At 44.0% G+C, this 18,564-nt stretch overlaps 1 protein-coding gene across 1 annotated transcript in view; it reads left to right on the top strand.

Annotated features, from left to right (window-relative positions):
- The window catches only part of madd (MAP-kinase activating death domain), a 49,944-nt gene that overhangs the window by 9,958 nt on the left and 21,422 nt on the right, over nt 1–18,564 (top strand). The window contains exons 2-16 of the mRNA XM_030794432.1: nt 508–731; nt 1,610–1,899; nt 2,246–2,582; nt 7,648–7,957; nt 9,679–9,810; nt 10,090–10,203; nt 10,349–10,429; nt 13,909–14,081; nt 14,623–14,858; nt 15,035–15,194; nt 15,576–15,679; nt 16,006–16,208; nt 16,842–17,095; nt 17,252–17,391; nt 17,738–17,839. Of these exons, the coding sequence (XP_030650292.1) occupies nt 673–731; nt 1,610–1,899; nt 2,246–2,582; nt 7,648–7,957; nt 9,679–9,810; nt 10,090–10,203; nt 10,349–10,429; nt 13,909–14,081; nt 14,623–14,858; nt 15,035–15,194; nt 15,576–15,679; nt 16,006–16,208; nt 16,842–17,095; nt 17,252–17,391; nt 17,738–17,839 (2,695 nt within the window). The 5' untranslated portion in view covers nt 508–672. The remainder of the gene's footprint in view (nt 1–507; nt 732–1,609; nt 1,900–2,245; nt 2,583–7,647; nt 7,958–9,678; nt 9,811–10,089; nt 10,204–10,348; nt 10,430–13,908; nt 14,082–14,622; nt 14,859–15,034; nt 15,195–15,575; nt 15,680–16,005; nt 16,209–16,841; nt 17,096–17,251; nt 17,392–17,737; nt 17,840–18,564) is intronic.

An 18,564-nucleotide genomic window follows, 5' to 3' on the forward strand; every position in this document is an offset into this window, starting at 1 on the left:
GTGGGAGAACTCTTAGTCTCTCTTTTGCTTTCTCTCTCTCTGTATCCATTTATCCCTCTATCACTCTTCCTCTCAATGGGAGTGAATGAGTCTCTCTGTGTTTCATTTAGCCTTTATTTCCTTATCTAATTACCGTGGTATTTGCGTAAAACAAGGTTCTGCTCCATTTTCTAACATTTCCGAGCTAGAAATGGCACAAGGAGTCACGGTCATTTTTAAAAGTCTTTGTCCTCATTATCGGTGAGGGTAAAGCCATTGACAAGCTTTTGCAGTGTGTCAGGGGTGTCGCTTTGGCACTCTAGCTCTCATTATATCCTCTTGTGTCTTATAAGTGCGTGTGTGTGTGAGAGAGAGAGAGACTCCGAGGTGCAGGAAGGTGTGTCTCTTTGGGATGTTTGGTTTTGTCTGGTGTTGAACTGTTTCACTGATAGGATTTTAATCTGCGGCAGTACTCTGTGGGTAATGGATCAGTTCCATAACTTGTACTGTCTGTCTCTCTGTTTCCAGGAGGATTAATTCCTTAATGCCACTGGGCACAATGATTGGCCATATCCTGCCTCAGCCCACCCACTCTTAGCTCTGCTGAATCCTGATTGGCCTGCTCCTGCTGACGACCCTGAGAGCTGATGGTTTCTACAGTTGCCATGACTTAGAGACAATCCTCATTCAGAGATGGAGAAAAAGAAAATGTGCCCCCGCCTCCTGGACTACCTGGTGGTGGTTGGAGCCAGGTAAGAGATACCTCTGTGTGTGTCTTTTTGTGTGTGCGAGATGTATGCTTAATGTTTGCAAACGGTATGTTTATTGTTGGTCATTCATGTTAATGTGAGGTCAAGTACGTTATCATGCGTATCCTGTGTGTGTGTGTGTGTGTGTGTGTGTGTATTAGTACACATATATGTGTGTGTCTCTGTGTATGTGTGTGTCTTTGTGGGTGTGTAGTATTAATGTAGGATGGATGTTCCAGTGTATTTACATGATGTTGGTCTGTGATAGTGTCAACCGAGTGTGTTTGAATTGCGTGAATGCGCCAGGCAAAGGGTGTGTTTGGAAAGTTGTCTCTTTGTGTGTATCTGCCAGTGGGTGTTTTTGAGTCACGTTAATGTATGTTTACCCAGTGACGATGTGTACCTGGTACAAGTGCTTTGTGTTTTTGATGAGTCCAGTCTCATTTGTATGCTATCAGACAGGTGTGTGTTTGTATGTGTCGCTGTCTTGCTGCATATGTGCAGTGTACCAGGTGTTTTAGAGAGGCTTGACTTTATGTGTTATTTTTAGCCTGTAGACGGGCAGACAGAGGTCAGTATATTTTAGTGTTGGGTGTGGGTCCAGAATTTAAAATACAGAGGCTAAGGAATCACCCTTCTCCCCTTGCTGTGTTTGAGGAGTTTCTTCTCTTCTCTTCTCTTCTCTTCTCTTCTCTTCTCTTCTCTTCTCTTCTCTTCTCTTCTCTTCTCTTCTCTTCTCTTCTCAGTCTGAGGCCACTATGTATTGACTTACTACATTTCATCATTAAAGGGACTAAATTGGATTGAAATCCTGTACTTCCTTGCTTTTTGTAAAGTTACCCTCTCTCATTTATGTCTTATCTCATATGTCCCTCCATCAGGCAGCCCAGCAGTGACAGTGTCGCTCAGACTCCCCAGTTGTTGCGGCGTTATCCTCTGGAGGATCATACCGACTTTCCACTGCCGCCGGACGTTGTGTTTTTCTGTCAGCCTGAGGGATGTCTCAGCGTGCGTCAGCGCCGTGTTAGTCTCCGCGACGACTCCTCTTTTGTCTTCACGCTCACCGACAAGGACTCGGGCGTCACGCGCTATGGGATCTGTGTCAACTTCTACCGCTCCTTCCAGAGGGGCCACCATCGCCCGCGGGCGGAGAACAAAGGTAGGCGAGAGGGTTTTTTGAGGGGAGGGTTCCAGTTCTGTTGTGGGGCTGTCAGTCAGTTAGCGGGTGGTTCTAAAGCATGGGTCTTGTCGATCATGACAAACCATTCCAAGTTGTTTTCATTGTTTACACAGACAGGATATTTTTCCGTCAAATATTCAGTATTTTTCAGTTTTACCCTATGAACTCATCTTGAATTCAGTTTTGTTTTTATTTTTATTGGGCCTTCATACTCAAAAAGTGACATTACAAACTCCTAGGGATTAGATTTCCATCGATCACACTCGAGGTATGGGTCAAGGGAGAATGTTATCGAAGCTCATTTAACAATCTCTACTCAATATTCCGTCACTTTCAGGAGAAAAGGCCCCTCAGACGGACCCAGCTGTGGAGGTCACTGAGAAATCAGACCCTTCCATGCTGGCGTTGCCCGATGATGCTCCTGCTCCTCTGACTGCTGGTGTTGAGGGGGCAGTGCCCCCTGGGGAGCCTGGCAGTGCAAGGTCACCCCAACCCAAACGCAGCGGACGCCAAGGGCCTCGGAACCGCAACAGCACGCTAACATCGCTGTGTGTGCTCAGTCACTATCCCTTTTTCTCCACCTTCAGAGAGTGTCTGTACATCCTGAAGAGACTGGTAGACTGCTGCAGTCACAGGCTCAACCAACGTCCTGGAGCAGCCAAAGGAGCTCAGAGGTGAATCGTGCATGTGCGTGTGCGTGTGCGTGTGCGTGTGCGTGTGCGTGCGTGTGTGCGTGCGTGTGTGCGTGCGTGTGTGCGTGCGTGTGTGTGTGTGTGTGTGCGCGTGCGCGTGCGCGTGTGTGAGCGTGTGTTTCTTTGTTTGTGTGTGTGTTTGTGTGTGTGTGTGTGTGTGTGTGTGTTTGAAAAAGGGTGTTCTGAAACATGTTTGAGATCCTGGTGTTTAAGGTGTATTAATTTGATGCTCCCTGCCGCAGTCCCGTTTGAGAAGTCATTTATTTGGATTAGTTGGATGAAGCGAAGGCAATAACACGAACAGCTTTGCGTTCCCAAAAAAAATTTGTTTTTATCGTTGGCTTGATGCGTTACGCTGTTTAGACAACTCTGCTATAGTCCCGCCATAAGGCAAGATCTCGGTAAACATCGTCATATATTCTCTCCAATCCCATTAGTTGAAAAGCCCCCTTGAAGACATCTCAGAACTAGCATGTCACGTAGAACACAATCTTTGCGATCATTTACAGAGAACAGACGACAGGGCTGAGCAGCGTTCATTCACTGCTGTGTCATCCTTCAGTTGCAGTAGACAGTTGCAATGTGTAACTGTCCTTGCTGCACTTTCTTTGTCTCTGGTTTGGCCTCCAGTTCTGCTTTCTCTTTAGCTCTCTGTCATCATACCCCCATCTCACTCTCTCAGTAAGCAGTTAAACTGGCAACTGACATGTTAGTTTAAGAGGAGATGCTTTGATGCCCTTTTTGTTTTTTTGTTTTTGTTTTTTTTTTCTTTGTAGGTTAGAAATAGCTCTGAGTGCAGGTGAAGTGAATGCTGCTAATTGAGTTGTACCCTAGTACATTTTCACAAAGTAATTTCCCTTTTTCCTTTTTATGATCTGCGCTTCCTGCTTTCCTCCCTCAGTGATAACGTCCTCCCAGGATGGTATACGCTGTCATGTTAACAGAAAAGTGGTCATAATGTGATATGTGTTCTCTGGAGTGGGCATGTCCTGTTTTTCATTGCACAGAGAGAGAGAGAAAGAGAGAGAGAGAAAGAGAAGGAAAGAGAGACCCAGCCCTCCAAGGTCAGTTATGTAATTTTACAGGGCGGCGGTCAGAGCATGTTGCAAGTCCTCTGAATGATGCTGCGATTGGATATTCGGAGAGCAGGAAAGAACCCTTAACTGCACGTCATTAAACGCTCCTTACCATCTCGCAGGATCTCGATGAGATCAATACGCCTCAAGATTCAGCGGACGAGAGTCGTTTCATCCCTCCGAATTCTCTCTACGCAGTCTCTTCTGCCGTAGCCTAGCAACCACATCCGCTGTGTCGCTGTCAAGTTTTCACGCCTGAATCTGCTTGTGGTTGAATTGCCCTGTCGAATCCCTTTTGATTTGAATCGCGCTGAATAATTTAAACGATAGCCAGCCCCACCTGTTTATTTTCCCAGCATGTGGAAAACAAAGGGATGCCTCAAAAGACACTCGAACCCATAAACTAGACTTTTTTTTTCCTTTATGTAACAAGCTCATTATTCCATTCAGAATTATAGCTTTCAGCGTAAACGGAGATTCACACTGCCCTTATGTAACAGAAAATTGCTGAGTCCACCGCTTGTGTATTTCTTTATTTATTTGTTTGTTTGTGCAATGAAGTGGCTGTGCTTGGACTTCTGTGAGAGACGAGAGATTACTGTGTACGGTTAAGTACTCTGTCCTTCATGATGTCAAACACAGAGCTGAGTCGGCCCTTCTTTCTCTCCGCGGTCGTGCCGTTCGGTCATGTGGTTGAATGATATGGAAATGTGACCCTGGTTTGACCTCAGTAGTAGACCTTCCAGATTATTTCCCATGGGTGAGAGCACACACACACTCACAGTCACACACGGTAAGGCATGCTATGGTAAGCTAGGCCTCTGGCTGTACCTTCACACCTGAAATAGCACATAATCATGTAATAGAAAGGGGCATAGCTGTCACTCTCTTGTGCTGACACTATACACGCACACACGTGCATGTGCACGCCACTACTTAGTAATTATTTTACTTCTTATCTCAGTTTCCTTTATTGTCAGTGTGTCTGCTGCAGAAACGTGTCCAGTTTTACATGTAGAATCATATTCCTAATGATTAAAAAAAAAAAAAACACACTTGTGTAATAGTAGATGGTAGTTTGTAGCTTTAGGTCTTTGTTTCTGTTACGCGGGGTGGATGGATTGAGCTGTCAGTTTGTAGCAGTCATGTGTGATGTTGAAGTGTGGTTATATTTGTCAGACGATAACACGCATTAATTCATTGGAGTCATCTCAGAGCCGGAGCTTGATAATGCTAATGCTACGTGGGGAATAATTGTTTGTTGATAATGGTCAGCAATGAACCAAGATCTTTTTATAGCTGTAGGTTTAAAGTGGATGGGGGTGAATTAGGGTCTTTGTCATGATAGTTCAGTTGAATCTTTAGCTGGAGACTGGTTTTAATTCTCAAGGCTTGTTGTGTAGCGGTGCGGTTTTCACTGGTTATGGATTGGGTCTAGGACTGGCTGAAGTGTGCGGTTCAGGCTCTGTTAGAATAGCTTAAGGACAGTGCTAATGCAGTCTCTTTTCACTGACTGAACATCTGATGTGCAACTGGTGCTGAAGTAAAGCTATAAATGAGAATCTCTAGTCATTGAAGAGAGCATTCAGTGTAGACCGAGAGAGAGAAAGAGAAGAAGAGAGAGAGAGAGAGAGAGAGAGAATGTGCTTATGTAAGGAAGAGATGGCAGAGGCAGACTCTGTGACAGATTGAGGTCGTTGACTGTCCTGAGGGACCGGCTGCGATAGGTGGTGGGAGGCTTTTAGAAGAACAAATGATTATTACCTCCAGAGCCATAAGAGAAACTCACCCTGCCCTTCTCCTTCTCCTCTCCCTTTCCCTCTGCTCTGCAGGATGAACTGTGATTTTTTTTTTTTTTTTTGAAGAGGCCAGGAAAGGTGTAGAGGTGCTTTTATGTGCCGGTCATAGCTGGACTCTGCGTCATAAATCATATAAACTTTATACGCCGTATGTTCGGCTCTAATGTTGGGAGGGGAGGTTGACGGTGTTTACGCTACGTTCCGGATGCGGTCGCCTTTTTGTTTTCTTCTGTCAACAGTATCTTATAATGCATAAATACATACACAAAAAAACATCTCCTATGTGAAGAGCAGTAAAATCCATCCGGTAACAGAGGCCTAATCTGTAATATACAGGTGACGCCTAAAGTAAAGGGAACGCTTAAGTAAACGAGTGATGTGCTGATTATTGAAAGCCGGTTCTGCCACAGAGGTGTGGTTCCTCAGTTTATTTATGGCATTCCATCACGTCGTGCTAGGGTCGTGTCTAAAAATTGTGATTGCTGTGGAGGGCATCTCAGGGACTTTGAATGAGTGATTGGTGGTGAGCGTACAGGAGCCTCAGCGATGAACGCTGAGAGTTGTTGACGTTTCACGACGGAGCAGACAGTGACCAAAGGTGACATTGTCACGGAAGCCTGAAGGAGAGGCATCGCAAAACAGACTCATTCGCCTTTGGACGTCCGAGCACCTCGTCGTGCCTCTGCGTCAGTCGGAGGCGCCAGGTGAAAACAGACGACCCATTCCAAGTCATTTGACTGCAAATAGCAGTTTATGGTGTGTCAGCGGTCATTTTTGTCAAAAAAAAGTCCATCGAGGACTTCGCAGACGGACGCTATGTTCTGATTACGGTGCATAAACCACTTATTATACCTAAATATACACATTTGAGAGGAAAGTGGTGCAAAGAACTCGAGCTGTGACGTGCTGGAAAAATGGCCCTGTGGCCAGATGAGTCATCCTTCTGTGTTCTCAACCAGGGGGGCAAGTGCACGTGCGAGGCGCGGCAACAGAAATCTGGCACCGAGTACTTGATTTGCATGGTGAAATGTTTGAGTTGGGGGTGTGTTTTACCGACACATTTTAGCAGCACTCAGCCACATATGATGCAAGATGAATGCCAATAAATAAAAAGCCTTTCTGAGTGGTCACCTTCATCCTAGTCCCGATGGACGTGTCTTTTTCAGAGCCTCGGACACTTTGCCAAGTGCGCCCCGCGGCTACTCGAGCGGCCCACAGCGAGTCGGTAATTAGTCCAAAACCGAGGTGACATATTCACTCAAGCGAGAAGCAAGCAGAGGTTTTCATATTTAAGTGCAGGCAGTGTGCACACGGGGTAAGGGAAGAGATGCCTTCAGCTTTTTTGAAGTTTGTACAATAGAACGAAGCGTGTTTTCTTTCATTTTCAGCCCTAAGAATGCATTGTGCACCTTATAACATAATCTCTGGCAGTTTATGTCAAATTGTGTTTGGACGGATGGATTTGTCGGGGGGGGATGTAAGGTGGCTCAACGAAAGAACGGAGCCTGAGCGGAAAAAAAAATGAAAAAAAGAGAGAGAGAATCTCTCACCAGCCTGTGAAGGTCTGCAAGAGAGAGACAGTTAGGGGAGCGTTGAATAATGTCCTTGTTAATGTGTTCTGCTGTGTCATCGCCCTGTGAGGTACTGACAGCCAGATCCACTCCATCAGCAGCCTAACCTCATACCTGCTCAGGCCCTGCCTCAAACTGTACAGTCTGTCCAGAAGACCTGTCTTTGGTTTACTGTGTTTGCACGTGTTCAGAATATTGTTCAGAAATTTGGGTGGTACTTGTTGGCGTATGAATACTGGTATGAATGAAATTGTGTTAGAGGACAACTTGGACTGATTTTTGCCAAAATATTGTGATCAAGTCTTGATGTTTTTCTGTTTGTGCATAATTGAAAATGTCACAGACATAGATGTATGTCTGTTTGCATCTAAGTGAAGTGTATGGCTTATAAGACTGTATAGAGTATGGAATGTAGTGGTTTTTGCTGTTTACATTTTGTAGGCTATGCCAGTGTGTTAAATCTAGTTGTGTGTGTGTGTGTGTGTGTGTGTGTGTGTGTGTGTGTGTGTGTGTGTGTGAGAGTGATGACTGTGCTGTTAGAACTGCATCCATATCCAGCGTGTTAAGTCTGTTGTTTATGTGTGTCGTCTAACCTCTTTAGGGACACGATGTGGCGTGTGTTTACTGGAGCTCTCTCTGTAGAGGAGAAAGAGAAAGGCAGTCAAGTCTTACAAGACCTGAGGGAAATCGAGTCGTGGATATACCGCCTGCTACGGTCACCCGTCCCCGTCGCCGGTCAGAGACGCGTGGACGTCGAAGTTCTGCCGCACGAGCTGCAGCCCACGCTGACCTTTGCCCTCCCTGACTCCTCTCGCTTCTGTATGGTGGACTTTCCTCTCCATCTACCACTGGAGCTTCTGGGAGTGGATTCCTGTCTGCAGGTCTTAACCTGCATACTGCTAGAACACAAGGTATTTTACAAAACTGCCATTGGCTCATCTGAACATACCTGAGTTTACATCATTACACACCCTCCTTTACACGGACAGACCACATGTTTCCCAATCTCTCACTGCAACTCAACATCATCCGTCAGCTTTCACACCTTCATAGATTAGTAATGTGTGTTTTTTACCTTCATTCAAGAGGAAACGTTGGAAACCACCATCTTGTTCTTACCTCGTAATTACTCAGATCATTTGGACTTGATTGCGTTCACACCGGCTGTGATAGCTGAGTTTAACATTAGTGTCCTCGTAGCTGAAAACAATGGGAGTAAGAAGGCAAATATGTGAGCCGCTCAAACCCCGGAGTCTTATGAACCTGCTGATTCCGGCTACGGATGCTAATTTTATGAGTCTTTGAACTGTTATGTAAGAGTAACAGGGGTGGAAAAAAAATGAGAGGCTGGTGAACGGAAAAGACAGTTTTGGGCAAAATCCTAGTGAATCAGTTGATTAGAATGTTTGAGACCCCTTTGGTGTGAACCACTCATCTTATTTCATAAGAGTGGAGTGGAGCGGAGGAGGTTGAGGAGGAGGAGGTGGAAGAGGAGGAGTTTTGACCTCTAACTTGCTAGTCACATGGTGTGCCATCTGTATGCCTTGTGTTTAAAACCAAAAATAAATTAATAAATACAATGGAATTAATGTTTTCTCCCCACCCCCCCCCCCCCCCCCCCCCCACCCAATTGACGAAACGTATTTAAGCTATGCTCAGAATGATCAGAGTCAGACTTGTGTTTGCAAACCCAGCTGTTACCTTTACCTTAAATGTAATGTTAACCTCTACCTTTCACATGAAAAGGACATGCACCTTTGGCCTACCCCTAAAGCTGTCTGATGTTCTAGAAGGATTCTGACAGAGTTACAGCCCTGTGCCCTTTGCCTCAGCTCATATCTGTAGATGAACTTGAATACCAGAAGCCTATTGGCATTAGATCTGAACCAGCGCAATGCAGCCATACACTTTAGCCTTCTCAGAAGTTTGTGAACTCTGGTCTATGAACTTAGCCATTAACTAATCAGAGACATTAAGTCTCTGAATGTCTTTTCCACTTATGTAGAGGGTTTGTTTTCCCAGGTACTGGGTTATATATATATGGGAAATTCAAGTGAAGTTTGAAGATACTGCTGGAAATGATGCTTTTCATTGACAGAAACAGTAATGACTTTAGAGGTGTTGACCACTTTTTGACAGTTTATCTTTAACCTCGTAAACCTCTTCTCTCAGCACTCCCATAAAGCTGTCATTTTTGTCTGACAAATTCGGCCAGTGGGTTTTTATACAGTACGTGGAGTCCTCCCTAGGCGTGCTTCAGAGCGGTGTTCGCTCAAAGCCATGCGTCTTTATTCTTCTTGACATGCAGAATTTGTCATTCATCTTCATGTGACTCATTAGCTGTCACGGGCTCATTTAGTCGCTTCATTATTTGAACAGTGATGGGAAAATAATTGTCTGTCACTGTACTGCTGTAACGAGTAAGGATAAGTCATTTTTGGTCAGATGTCTGGTTTTTTTTTTAATCTATTGACTGTGGATTATAGATTTAATCTAGTTTTTTTTAATTTTCAGTCTGTAACTGACAGCAGCTATTACAAAGAACTGAAGTACTATTCTGTTTTTGTTTGTGCATTGTGGTGATGGTAATGGGATGACTTTGAAATTCTGAAATGCCCTCTGGTGTTCGCAGGTGGTACTGCAGTCTCGGGATTATAACGCCTTGTCTATGAGTGTGATGGCGTTTGTGGCTATGATCTACCCTCTGGAGTACATGTTCCCCGTCATCCCTCTGCTGCCCACCTGCATGGCGTCTGCAGAACAGGTACACAACACAATAATCACATTAATGAATGTTTAGTATGCTCCTAATGGATTTTATTGGACGGTTCTGTCTGGCTCTCTGGCGGAGTTCATCTCAATTATGGCTGGCTATGATTTTGTAATACGTCAGCATATTCGGGAGTGAATTTAAATGGATGTTATTTGGGTGAGCCACGTGTCACGTCATATCGGTTTTGCCAAATGTTTTTCTCTTTGTTATGTTTTCTCCTGCTGCACCCCCCCCCCCCCCCCCCCCCCCACCTCCACCTCCCGCTCCCAGCTGCTGCTTGCCCCCACTCCCTATCTCATCGGAGTCCCGGCCAGTTTCTTCCTGTATAAATCTGATTTTAAGATGCCAGATGATGTATGGTTGGTGGATCTGGACTGCAATAAGGTCAGTGAACCGATCACTCCTGTTTTTGTTTTTTTTCTCTCTGGTACTGAAAACCTATCATTGGCACCATGCGTTTGTCTGAAAAACTGGATCATCTTTTGAATAGACCAGGAAACTCATGCGGGTTTGAACTGTTACTCTGTAGGTCATTGTGCCTAGTAATGCAGAGATGCTGCCCCCTATGCCTGAGCCTGAGTCTTCAGAACTGAAGAAACACCTGAAACAGGTAAACGACCCTTTAGCGTTTAGCCTTTAGCTGTCCTCTGACAGGGTAGACCTCAACAAACCAGTAGAGACAGTACTTGAAATGATTGTAAATGTAAATTGTAAATACAAATGAATGGACATAAATAGAGTCTCTGCCCTTGAAGGCCCCTGCACTCTGCATATTTTGGTTTTGGCTCTGTACAACTAATTATGAAGCTAATTATGATTTAAATCAGGTGTGCAAGTGTAGGGCTGAAACAGAAATGTGCAGGGGAGGAGGGTCCTATGACACTGGGATTCACAGACAGACATCAGTGTGAACAGTCACAGAGCTGGGGGGTATTTCAGAAAGAGGGTTTAGTGGAAACTCAGAGTTAGTTAACTCACAGTAAGTAGTAACCCTCCTAATAGAGGAGCCCTATGGCTTTGTTCTCGTAGTAAAACAAAGCCATAGGGCTCCTCTATTAGAAAGTTTACTACTTCCTCTGAGTTAACTAGCTCAAGAGTTTTCACTAAACCCGCTTTCTGGAATACCCCCCTGCAGATTTTGTGTTGACCATTTTGATACAGTACTTATGTTTGTGCTTATTACAAAGATAAAATAATAATAACAGTGCCAAAAACTCCAAGAATATTATTAATAGCGATGATTTAGTTTGCAGGAAATGCATGTATAATACAAACTTTTAAGAACTTGTAGCTTCATATCTTTTTTTTTTAATTATTCTTCAGATATAAGTAAAATTATTTTCATTACCTCTGTTATTTCCTTATGTATGTTATCTTGTGGAAACAGTTATATTTAAGATTGACTTTTTGTAATGATTTCATATTCTCTTCCTTCCTCTCTCCCTGTGTTCTAGCTCTTGGAGGTAAAGCAGGTTTTGGTGTTCTCCACCAGGGGAACCATTATAGTTCTAGTGCTCTAAAATAACCCTCAACCCCTGCAGTAGACTTCACCGATAACCCAATGTCGATTTGAGGCCTGATCTGGAACGTTGTACAGCTCTGTTAAATCAGTTGCTCTGAAATTTTAGTCAAGAAATTGGGATAACTGCATTGCTTTCAGACATCTCAATATCTTGTCATTGATCATAGTCGTTTGTCATGGAACTTTCAAAGAGTACACTTTCTGCGAGACGCTGTGATTTAATGAAGAAAAGTTATTACAAAGACCATGCGACTGGCTTTTAAACGCCATCTGCCAAAGTGTACTTCACAGAGATACTGTCAGTAAAATAATGTTTGATCGTTAAATGTTCAGATCAGGCTTTTGTTCTCCAGCCATCCTGAATCAGACCCAGTTTGGTAGATGCCCGTGTGCTGTGAATCGTGACCTCCTAACCCTGAGTTAAAACCTGATTTAGATGAATGTGAGGATTTGTTGTTTTTTTTTTGGCCTAAGTGTATCATTTTTGACAAGCGTTTAGTTAGACAGATCTGTACTGTTTCTGCGAGATATTACATTGAGCTCTCAGTCGTTTGATATTTCAACCTGAAATGGATATTTTTTTCTCATGATCTTAACAAGACAGATTAGGATGCCTTGGTAGAGACATTAAGCACAATTCACATATTATTTCAAGAGACCGGATCATCGAGACCAGAGATACAGTGACAGTTTATAAGATGCAGTTTAGAAGTCTGACCTCAACTCCAGGAGAAACTCCTACTGTTACCAACCTCAATGGTCATCCACTTAAGTCTTCTCCTTTACCACATGTGGGAAATTATTAACGAAACTTTATTACAGCAGTAAATCCATCACTCTTGCATAACTGAAACCCAATAAAAATAGGCCTATTTTCTCTAATGCTCATCTTTAGCTGCAGTTCCATTACCGCTCAGTCTAGGAATGGTACATTAATGTGATAAATTTGTTTGAAATTGCGTCATTAATGGGAGAAATGTTAACAAGCACACAGTAAATTGACCCGTGGTAGTGATGTTTTCTGAGAAATGTCCTGCTGCAATGGCTGTGCCGATTCAAGTCTGTAGTCTGTCACAAAGTTCTGATTGTAGGGCTGGTGTCAGATCTGTGTCCTCTCTCTGCACCACCACCCATCAGAGTCTGTTGGTTATCACTCTCAGTAACCACGGATGGTGCCTTTTAATTGGTGTTTGTGATTATGCACAATGCTCCAAGGTCATTTCTGTTGCATCTGTGTAGTCTTCTGTCTGTTTGTCTCTTGTCGGTCACTTCTTCCTCTCTCTCTCTGTCTCTCTCTCTCTCTCTGTCTCTCTCCCTCTCTCTCTGTCTCTCTCTCTCTCTCTCTCTCTCTCTCTCTCTCTCTCTCTCTCTCTCTCTCTCTTCGTTTTGTACACTGTTTTCCCTCATCTTTGTCTCTGCCCGTCTCATTCCTCTTGTGTCTCCTTATCACATTTCTTCACTCTTGGTCACATGTACTGCTTGTCATGTGATGTTCCCTCCATTTTTTCTTGTCCTCCTCAGTGTTTGGTTAGGCTGACTGTGATCACCCAAAAGCAGATCTTCGCCTCCGACTCAAAGGTTCCTCAGTCTCTCCTTTCTGGAATGTGCCTTGCCCCCCTGCACGGAATAACACTTTCCCTTTCCTTTGTCAGATGTGCCCACTCTCTCTCTCTCTTTCTCTGTCTCTCTCTCACACACACACACACACACACACGCAAACTCTCTTCAGCAGCTGCTGCCCTCTGTCAAATACACAAACTATGTCCTGTGGACATTCATTTTGACACAGACACATCCCACCCCATCCCTCTTTAACCCTCTTCCTCTCATTCTTCTCATCGTTGTTCTATGTTTCTCTTTGATATCTGTTCGGATCTGAACACTAAAAGCATCGTACAGGCTTAGAAAATCTCTCTGCTTACTCACAGTGCTTAATCTGGCTTAAGCATGTCTTAATGCTAATGCACTTATACATAACATAACTTTATAGAGACGTTACTGACAAAAACCTCATGGAGGCTGAACCCGGTTGGCATGGCAACTTGTTGGCGACGAGTTTATCAAGCGTAGGGAAATGATGGAATGATTTGCTGCGCAAAAGCGAGACAGTTTGCAACAGATTGCAGTTTTCCCAGAGTGCTTTGGAAATGGCTCCGTATGATTACTCCCACTCCACCTCCTTCCCTTTCTAACACATTGCCCTTTAAAAACCCCTGAAGCAGCACTCTCAAGTCAGAAAGAAAGCTGTCCATCTCATTCACACAGGCACACAACCTGGAGACTCAATTTGCACCCAAATTGATGTAGCAGTTTCATTAGGTAAAAACTGATTCCAGTAGATTCAAATGAAAAAGATGAACACAACAGATTGAAATGGAAACATTGGAAATCTGTTCATTCCGGCGGCTGGTTCTGAGAAGAGAGTGTTGCTTTTTGTTCCATTTTCCTCAATGTTCAGTTCTGTGTTTAATATAATGTCTCTTCGATTCCTCTCTTTCTTTCTCTTTCTTTCTCTCTCTCTCTCTCTCTCTCTCTCTCTCTCTCTCTCTCTCCACCCTCTGCTCCAGGCGTTGGCCAGCATGAGTTTAAACACTCAGCCCATTCTAAACCTGGAGAAGTTTCAGGAAGGTCAGGAGCTTCCCCTGCTGCCTCCAGGCCGGGACAAGTCATCCCCTTCCTCCACCGAGTTCAACCCCCTCATCTATGGCAATGATGTGGACTCAGTGGATGTGGCCACAAGGCAAGTCCCAGGGTTCTGTTAACACTCACCTTTCAGTTCAGAGTTGCATCATATCTTGCCTACGTTTTGTAATAACGCGGTACCATCAGTGACAGTTTCAGCTGAAGGAGGAATGGACATTAATGATTTCTTAATTGTGAAATGTTAATACATCTTTAATTGAGAGGAGCAATACAATATTTAATGGAGAGAGAAGAATTTTTAAGTCATTTAGCTTGTTTGACATGCAGCGGCTTACAGGAGATCAGCAGACACTCGCTTTCTCTGTCACAGGAAAACTGATAGGATTTGGTGAAAAAATTATTCTATTCACAGATATTAGGCATTTTGAGCTAGAAAATGACAGCAACTAAAAAGTAATTATTTAGAGTGCTTTGCTCAGTAGCGAACAGTTCTTTCCTCAAAGAATGTGGGTGAATAGCAGAGACACAGTCATTTCCTGGTATTTAGACTGGGTTCTTTTGAGTGAAGCGTGACTGAATGTATAATGGTGGAATGGAATTTGATGGAGATGTTCTGTTTCGTTCTTTGTGTTCTACAGGGTTGCCATGGTGAGATTCTTCAACTCTCCGAATGTACTGCAGGGGTTCCAGATGCACACCCGCACACTGCGACTGTTTCCCCGGCCTGTGGTCGCCTTCCAGGCAACTTCATTCCTTGCGTCCAGGCCCCGACGCACTGGATTTATAGAGAAGCTGGCACACACGCAGGCAGTGGAATATTATGGAGAATGGGCCCTGAACCCTACCAATCTGGCCTTCCAGAGGATTCACAATAGTAAGAGCATACCATATAAGTACTCATATACGGACACAATAGTAAGAGAATATTTCACAAGCACACACATACAGACTCACACACACATGCAAACGTTGCAGGCATTGGTGTTGAGCAAAAAGAATCTCTCTTCCTGTGTATTTTACCATGTCTATTTATGTGCGTGTCGTCTCCAGATGTGTATGACCCGTCTCTGATTGGCGATAAGCCAAAGTGGTATGCCCATCAGCTGCAGCCAGTCTTTTACCGTGTGTATGATGGGACGTCTCAGCTCGCTGAAGCCATGAGCGGACCGCTGGAAGATGATGCCAATGACTCCGACCCAACTGATGACAGGTGACAGACATGCACACACGCGCGCGCACACACACACACACACACACACACAAAAACACACACCTTCACCTTTTGGCAGGTAGAACAAACTCATTCTACCAACAACAGGTAGAACTCAGCAAACACACACACACACACACACACACACACAGAGTCTGGTGATGATTGTTGGAATTCCACATACACTTTCCCAGGTACTGATAGACAGGTTTACAAACTTCCTTCAGTGACAGCAGACTACTTGGCTTCAAATGTTTTCTGTTAGTCTAATATCGCATCTGTTTGTAACTTTCTAACCGAGCAGGGAATACTCGTCAGGTGTGATAACAGAGTGTTAATGAGTGTGTTTGAATACGGTGTCAATGAATGTTTTGTTTTCAGTGGTAGTGACAGTGAAGCATACGACGACTCCAGCTCCTCCTATTCCTCTCTGGGAGACTTTGTGAATGAGATGATCAAAGGAGACATACAGGGAGATACACCAAGTGAGTCAACCTCTGTTTTTGAGCCCGATAATCAAATCTTTTCGCTATATGTGTCTCCAGTAGACGTGTTTCATCGGTCTGACAGTTCTGGCAGGACAAAAAACATGCTGTTCTAGTGCTTAATGGATAACTACTAATGAAGAAGGTTCTGGCCTTGGCCTTAATGCATTCTCTATGGGGACTGCTTTTTATCTAAGGGTTTTCTGTACAGGGTCAAACTGCATGTCCTTAAACGATCCTATCTGTGAGCCAGGATTTGCATCTGTTGTTCTACTTGCTGATTTCTCTCTCTCTCTCTCTTTCTGTCTCTCTGTCTGTCTGATCAGATGTTGATCCCCTTACTCATGCTGCGTTGGGGGACGCCAGTGAGGTGGAGTTCCATGACTTCCAGGAGTATAAGAGAGAGAGTGAGGAACCTGGCCCAGAGGGAGATGGAGCCACGGATGCACCTGATAACCAGCCACTCCGATCCAGCTCCAGCACCACGGCGAGCTCTAGCCCAAGCACTGTTATTCAGGGTGTCAACCATGTTAGTAACCGTACTGCATTCCCTAATCATATCAGAAATCACACTGTAATTTCTGTAAACATAACCAAGTATTTCAGGACCTTGGCCAGCTCCAGCCTCAACACAGTAGGATGGAGTCAGTAACCCAGACAACCCAGTCATTGTGACTGTAACATTAGCCTCTATGGAAAAGTGCCAGTCCCAGCCCTGCATATATGTGTATATATATATATATATATATACATATATATACATATACATATATATATATATATATATATATATACACACACACACACACCAGCCTTAAGTCCAGCCCTATCCATGGTCTTTTACCATGGCTAGCGCCAGCATTGCCTGATCAATAATCGAGTCACAGGGTCACATATACTAAACCCTATACCCTGTGAACTTGAACCTGCCAGACTGCTTCCCTGCGTAATTACATGCAGAAAATGACAAAAGTAAAGTAATTTAAAGGACTAAAACCAACATTGTTCTTTTTGTTGATACGTTAGTAGAATGACAAATTGGCAGTGAGGTGCTCAAAGAGGCAGCGTGTTTATCTTAACTGGGTCAGCACAAGCTGTCTGTTGGTTTCCATTTCGCGCGTCTTCATTCGCATCCGTTCCTATTTGTGTTTGTGTTGCGTAGGAACAAGCGGAACCTGTCGAAATTGAAGCATCAGCAAGCGCAGCTCTGCAGAACTCTGTTCCAGGACTGGGTGTGCCACCTTTCACAAGACCCATCCCCGAACCAGCCCCTACGGACCCAGCTGGGAAGAAAAGAGAGTACGACAACCCGTACTTTGAGCCCCAGTACGGATTCCCCACAGAAGACGATGCAGACACGGAGGAACAAGAGGAGAGCTACACTCCACGCTTCAACCAGAACCTAAACGGCAACAAGTACGCACCTGCTTGCCCACTCACCCACTCACTCATCCACCTCAGACTGACCTTTCCAACAAGTTTATGTGTGGCGGTAGCATTTCTGTACACCCACCCACACACACCCACACGCACACATTTCTCCAGACATTAAAGTGTGTTTGGTTTTTACAGGACTTCCCGCCCTTTGAGGCCCAGCAGCCTGCGGTTGCCGGGGGAGTCGGATGGAGAGGAAGACTCCAGGAACAGCTCACCAAACTCCACCATCTCCAACAACAGCAGTGATGGCTTTGGAGGACTCATGTCATTTGCCAGTAAGTGGCCTTCCGTAGTCCATACTGTAGTCCACTCTAGTCAATATAGCCCGTTCTAGTCACTTATTTAACCAGACCTTATCAGTATGCTATCTGTTAAGTTAATTAATTATGTACTGATCACTATATTGAAGCATTAATGAATTTTCAAGCTTTGTCATGTATTTTAGTTTTTATCTTGACTAAATACCGAATAGTGAAACCCTGAGAATTTAATGCTAAGAGCATTTGTTTGCTACTGGTACAGAATCTAGCATGGTGCAAAGCAATTTCCTGACTAGCTACAGTAACTTCTGTTGATTGGCTTGAGTCTCTGAAGTGTTGCTATGGTGATATGTCTGCTCAGGTAACCTCTATAAGAATCATGGCACCAGCTTTAGTCTGTCTAATCTGGCACTGCCCAATAAAGCCGCTCGTGAGAAAAGCACACCGTTCCCCAGTCTTAAAGGTACAGTACAGTCTCTGTACATCTAAGAGCCCTGTCCTTCTTGAATCCCCCATCTCATTTTACCGATTCACCTTATCCATCATCCTCTCTGTGTCTCTCTTTGTCCATCCATCCATCCATCCATCCATTCCTCACCTCTCGAATCACTCTGTTGTCTTTGTTTTTCACCCTACTTTATCTCCTTCTTCTTTCCTTTTCTCTTCATGTCTGTTCCTTCCCCTCTCTCTCCCACTCTTTCCTTCTCTCCCTTTCCTCTCTCTCTCTCTCTCTCTCTCTCTCTCTCCCCGTTTTTCTTCTCTGTCTTTCCCCTACTTCTCGAATTTCTGTTAAGGAAAGCACTATATATATTTTTTTGTAATGAACATGTTTGTCTGCCTGCGAGGTTGCATTTCTGTTCTCTAGAGATGTAGAAAATGTTGGTGTATGTTGTAGTATGTGTGGCTAGCAGAACTTGTTATATGTTAAATCTGTTGGTGTCAGAGCCTTGTTAGACTAATACTCTCTACCTCTGTTAATTGTTCCCTCGATTTCTTTCCGTTCTTTTTGTCTCTACTTATTATTTTTAAATGTTTCCTTATTTTATTTATTTATTTGTTTTTGTTAAAGAATATTTTAATTTTGATATAGAGGAGGAAATGGAGCAAGGTTGGTAGGAATGTTTCACTGTCTTATCCTGAGATTAATTGAACTGTGTGGTGCTGCTCTAATACGCACACTCTGAGCGA

Source organism: Chanos chanos, chromosome 2 (genome assembly GCF_902362185.1).
Source record: "Chanos chanos chromosome 2, fChaCha1.1, whole genome shotgun sequence".
Lineage (NCBI taxonomy): Eukaryota > Metazoa > Chordata > Actinopteri > Gonorynchiformes > Chanidae > Chanos > Chanos chanos.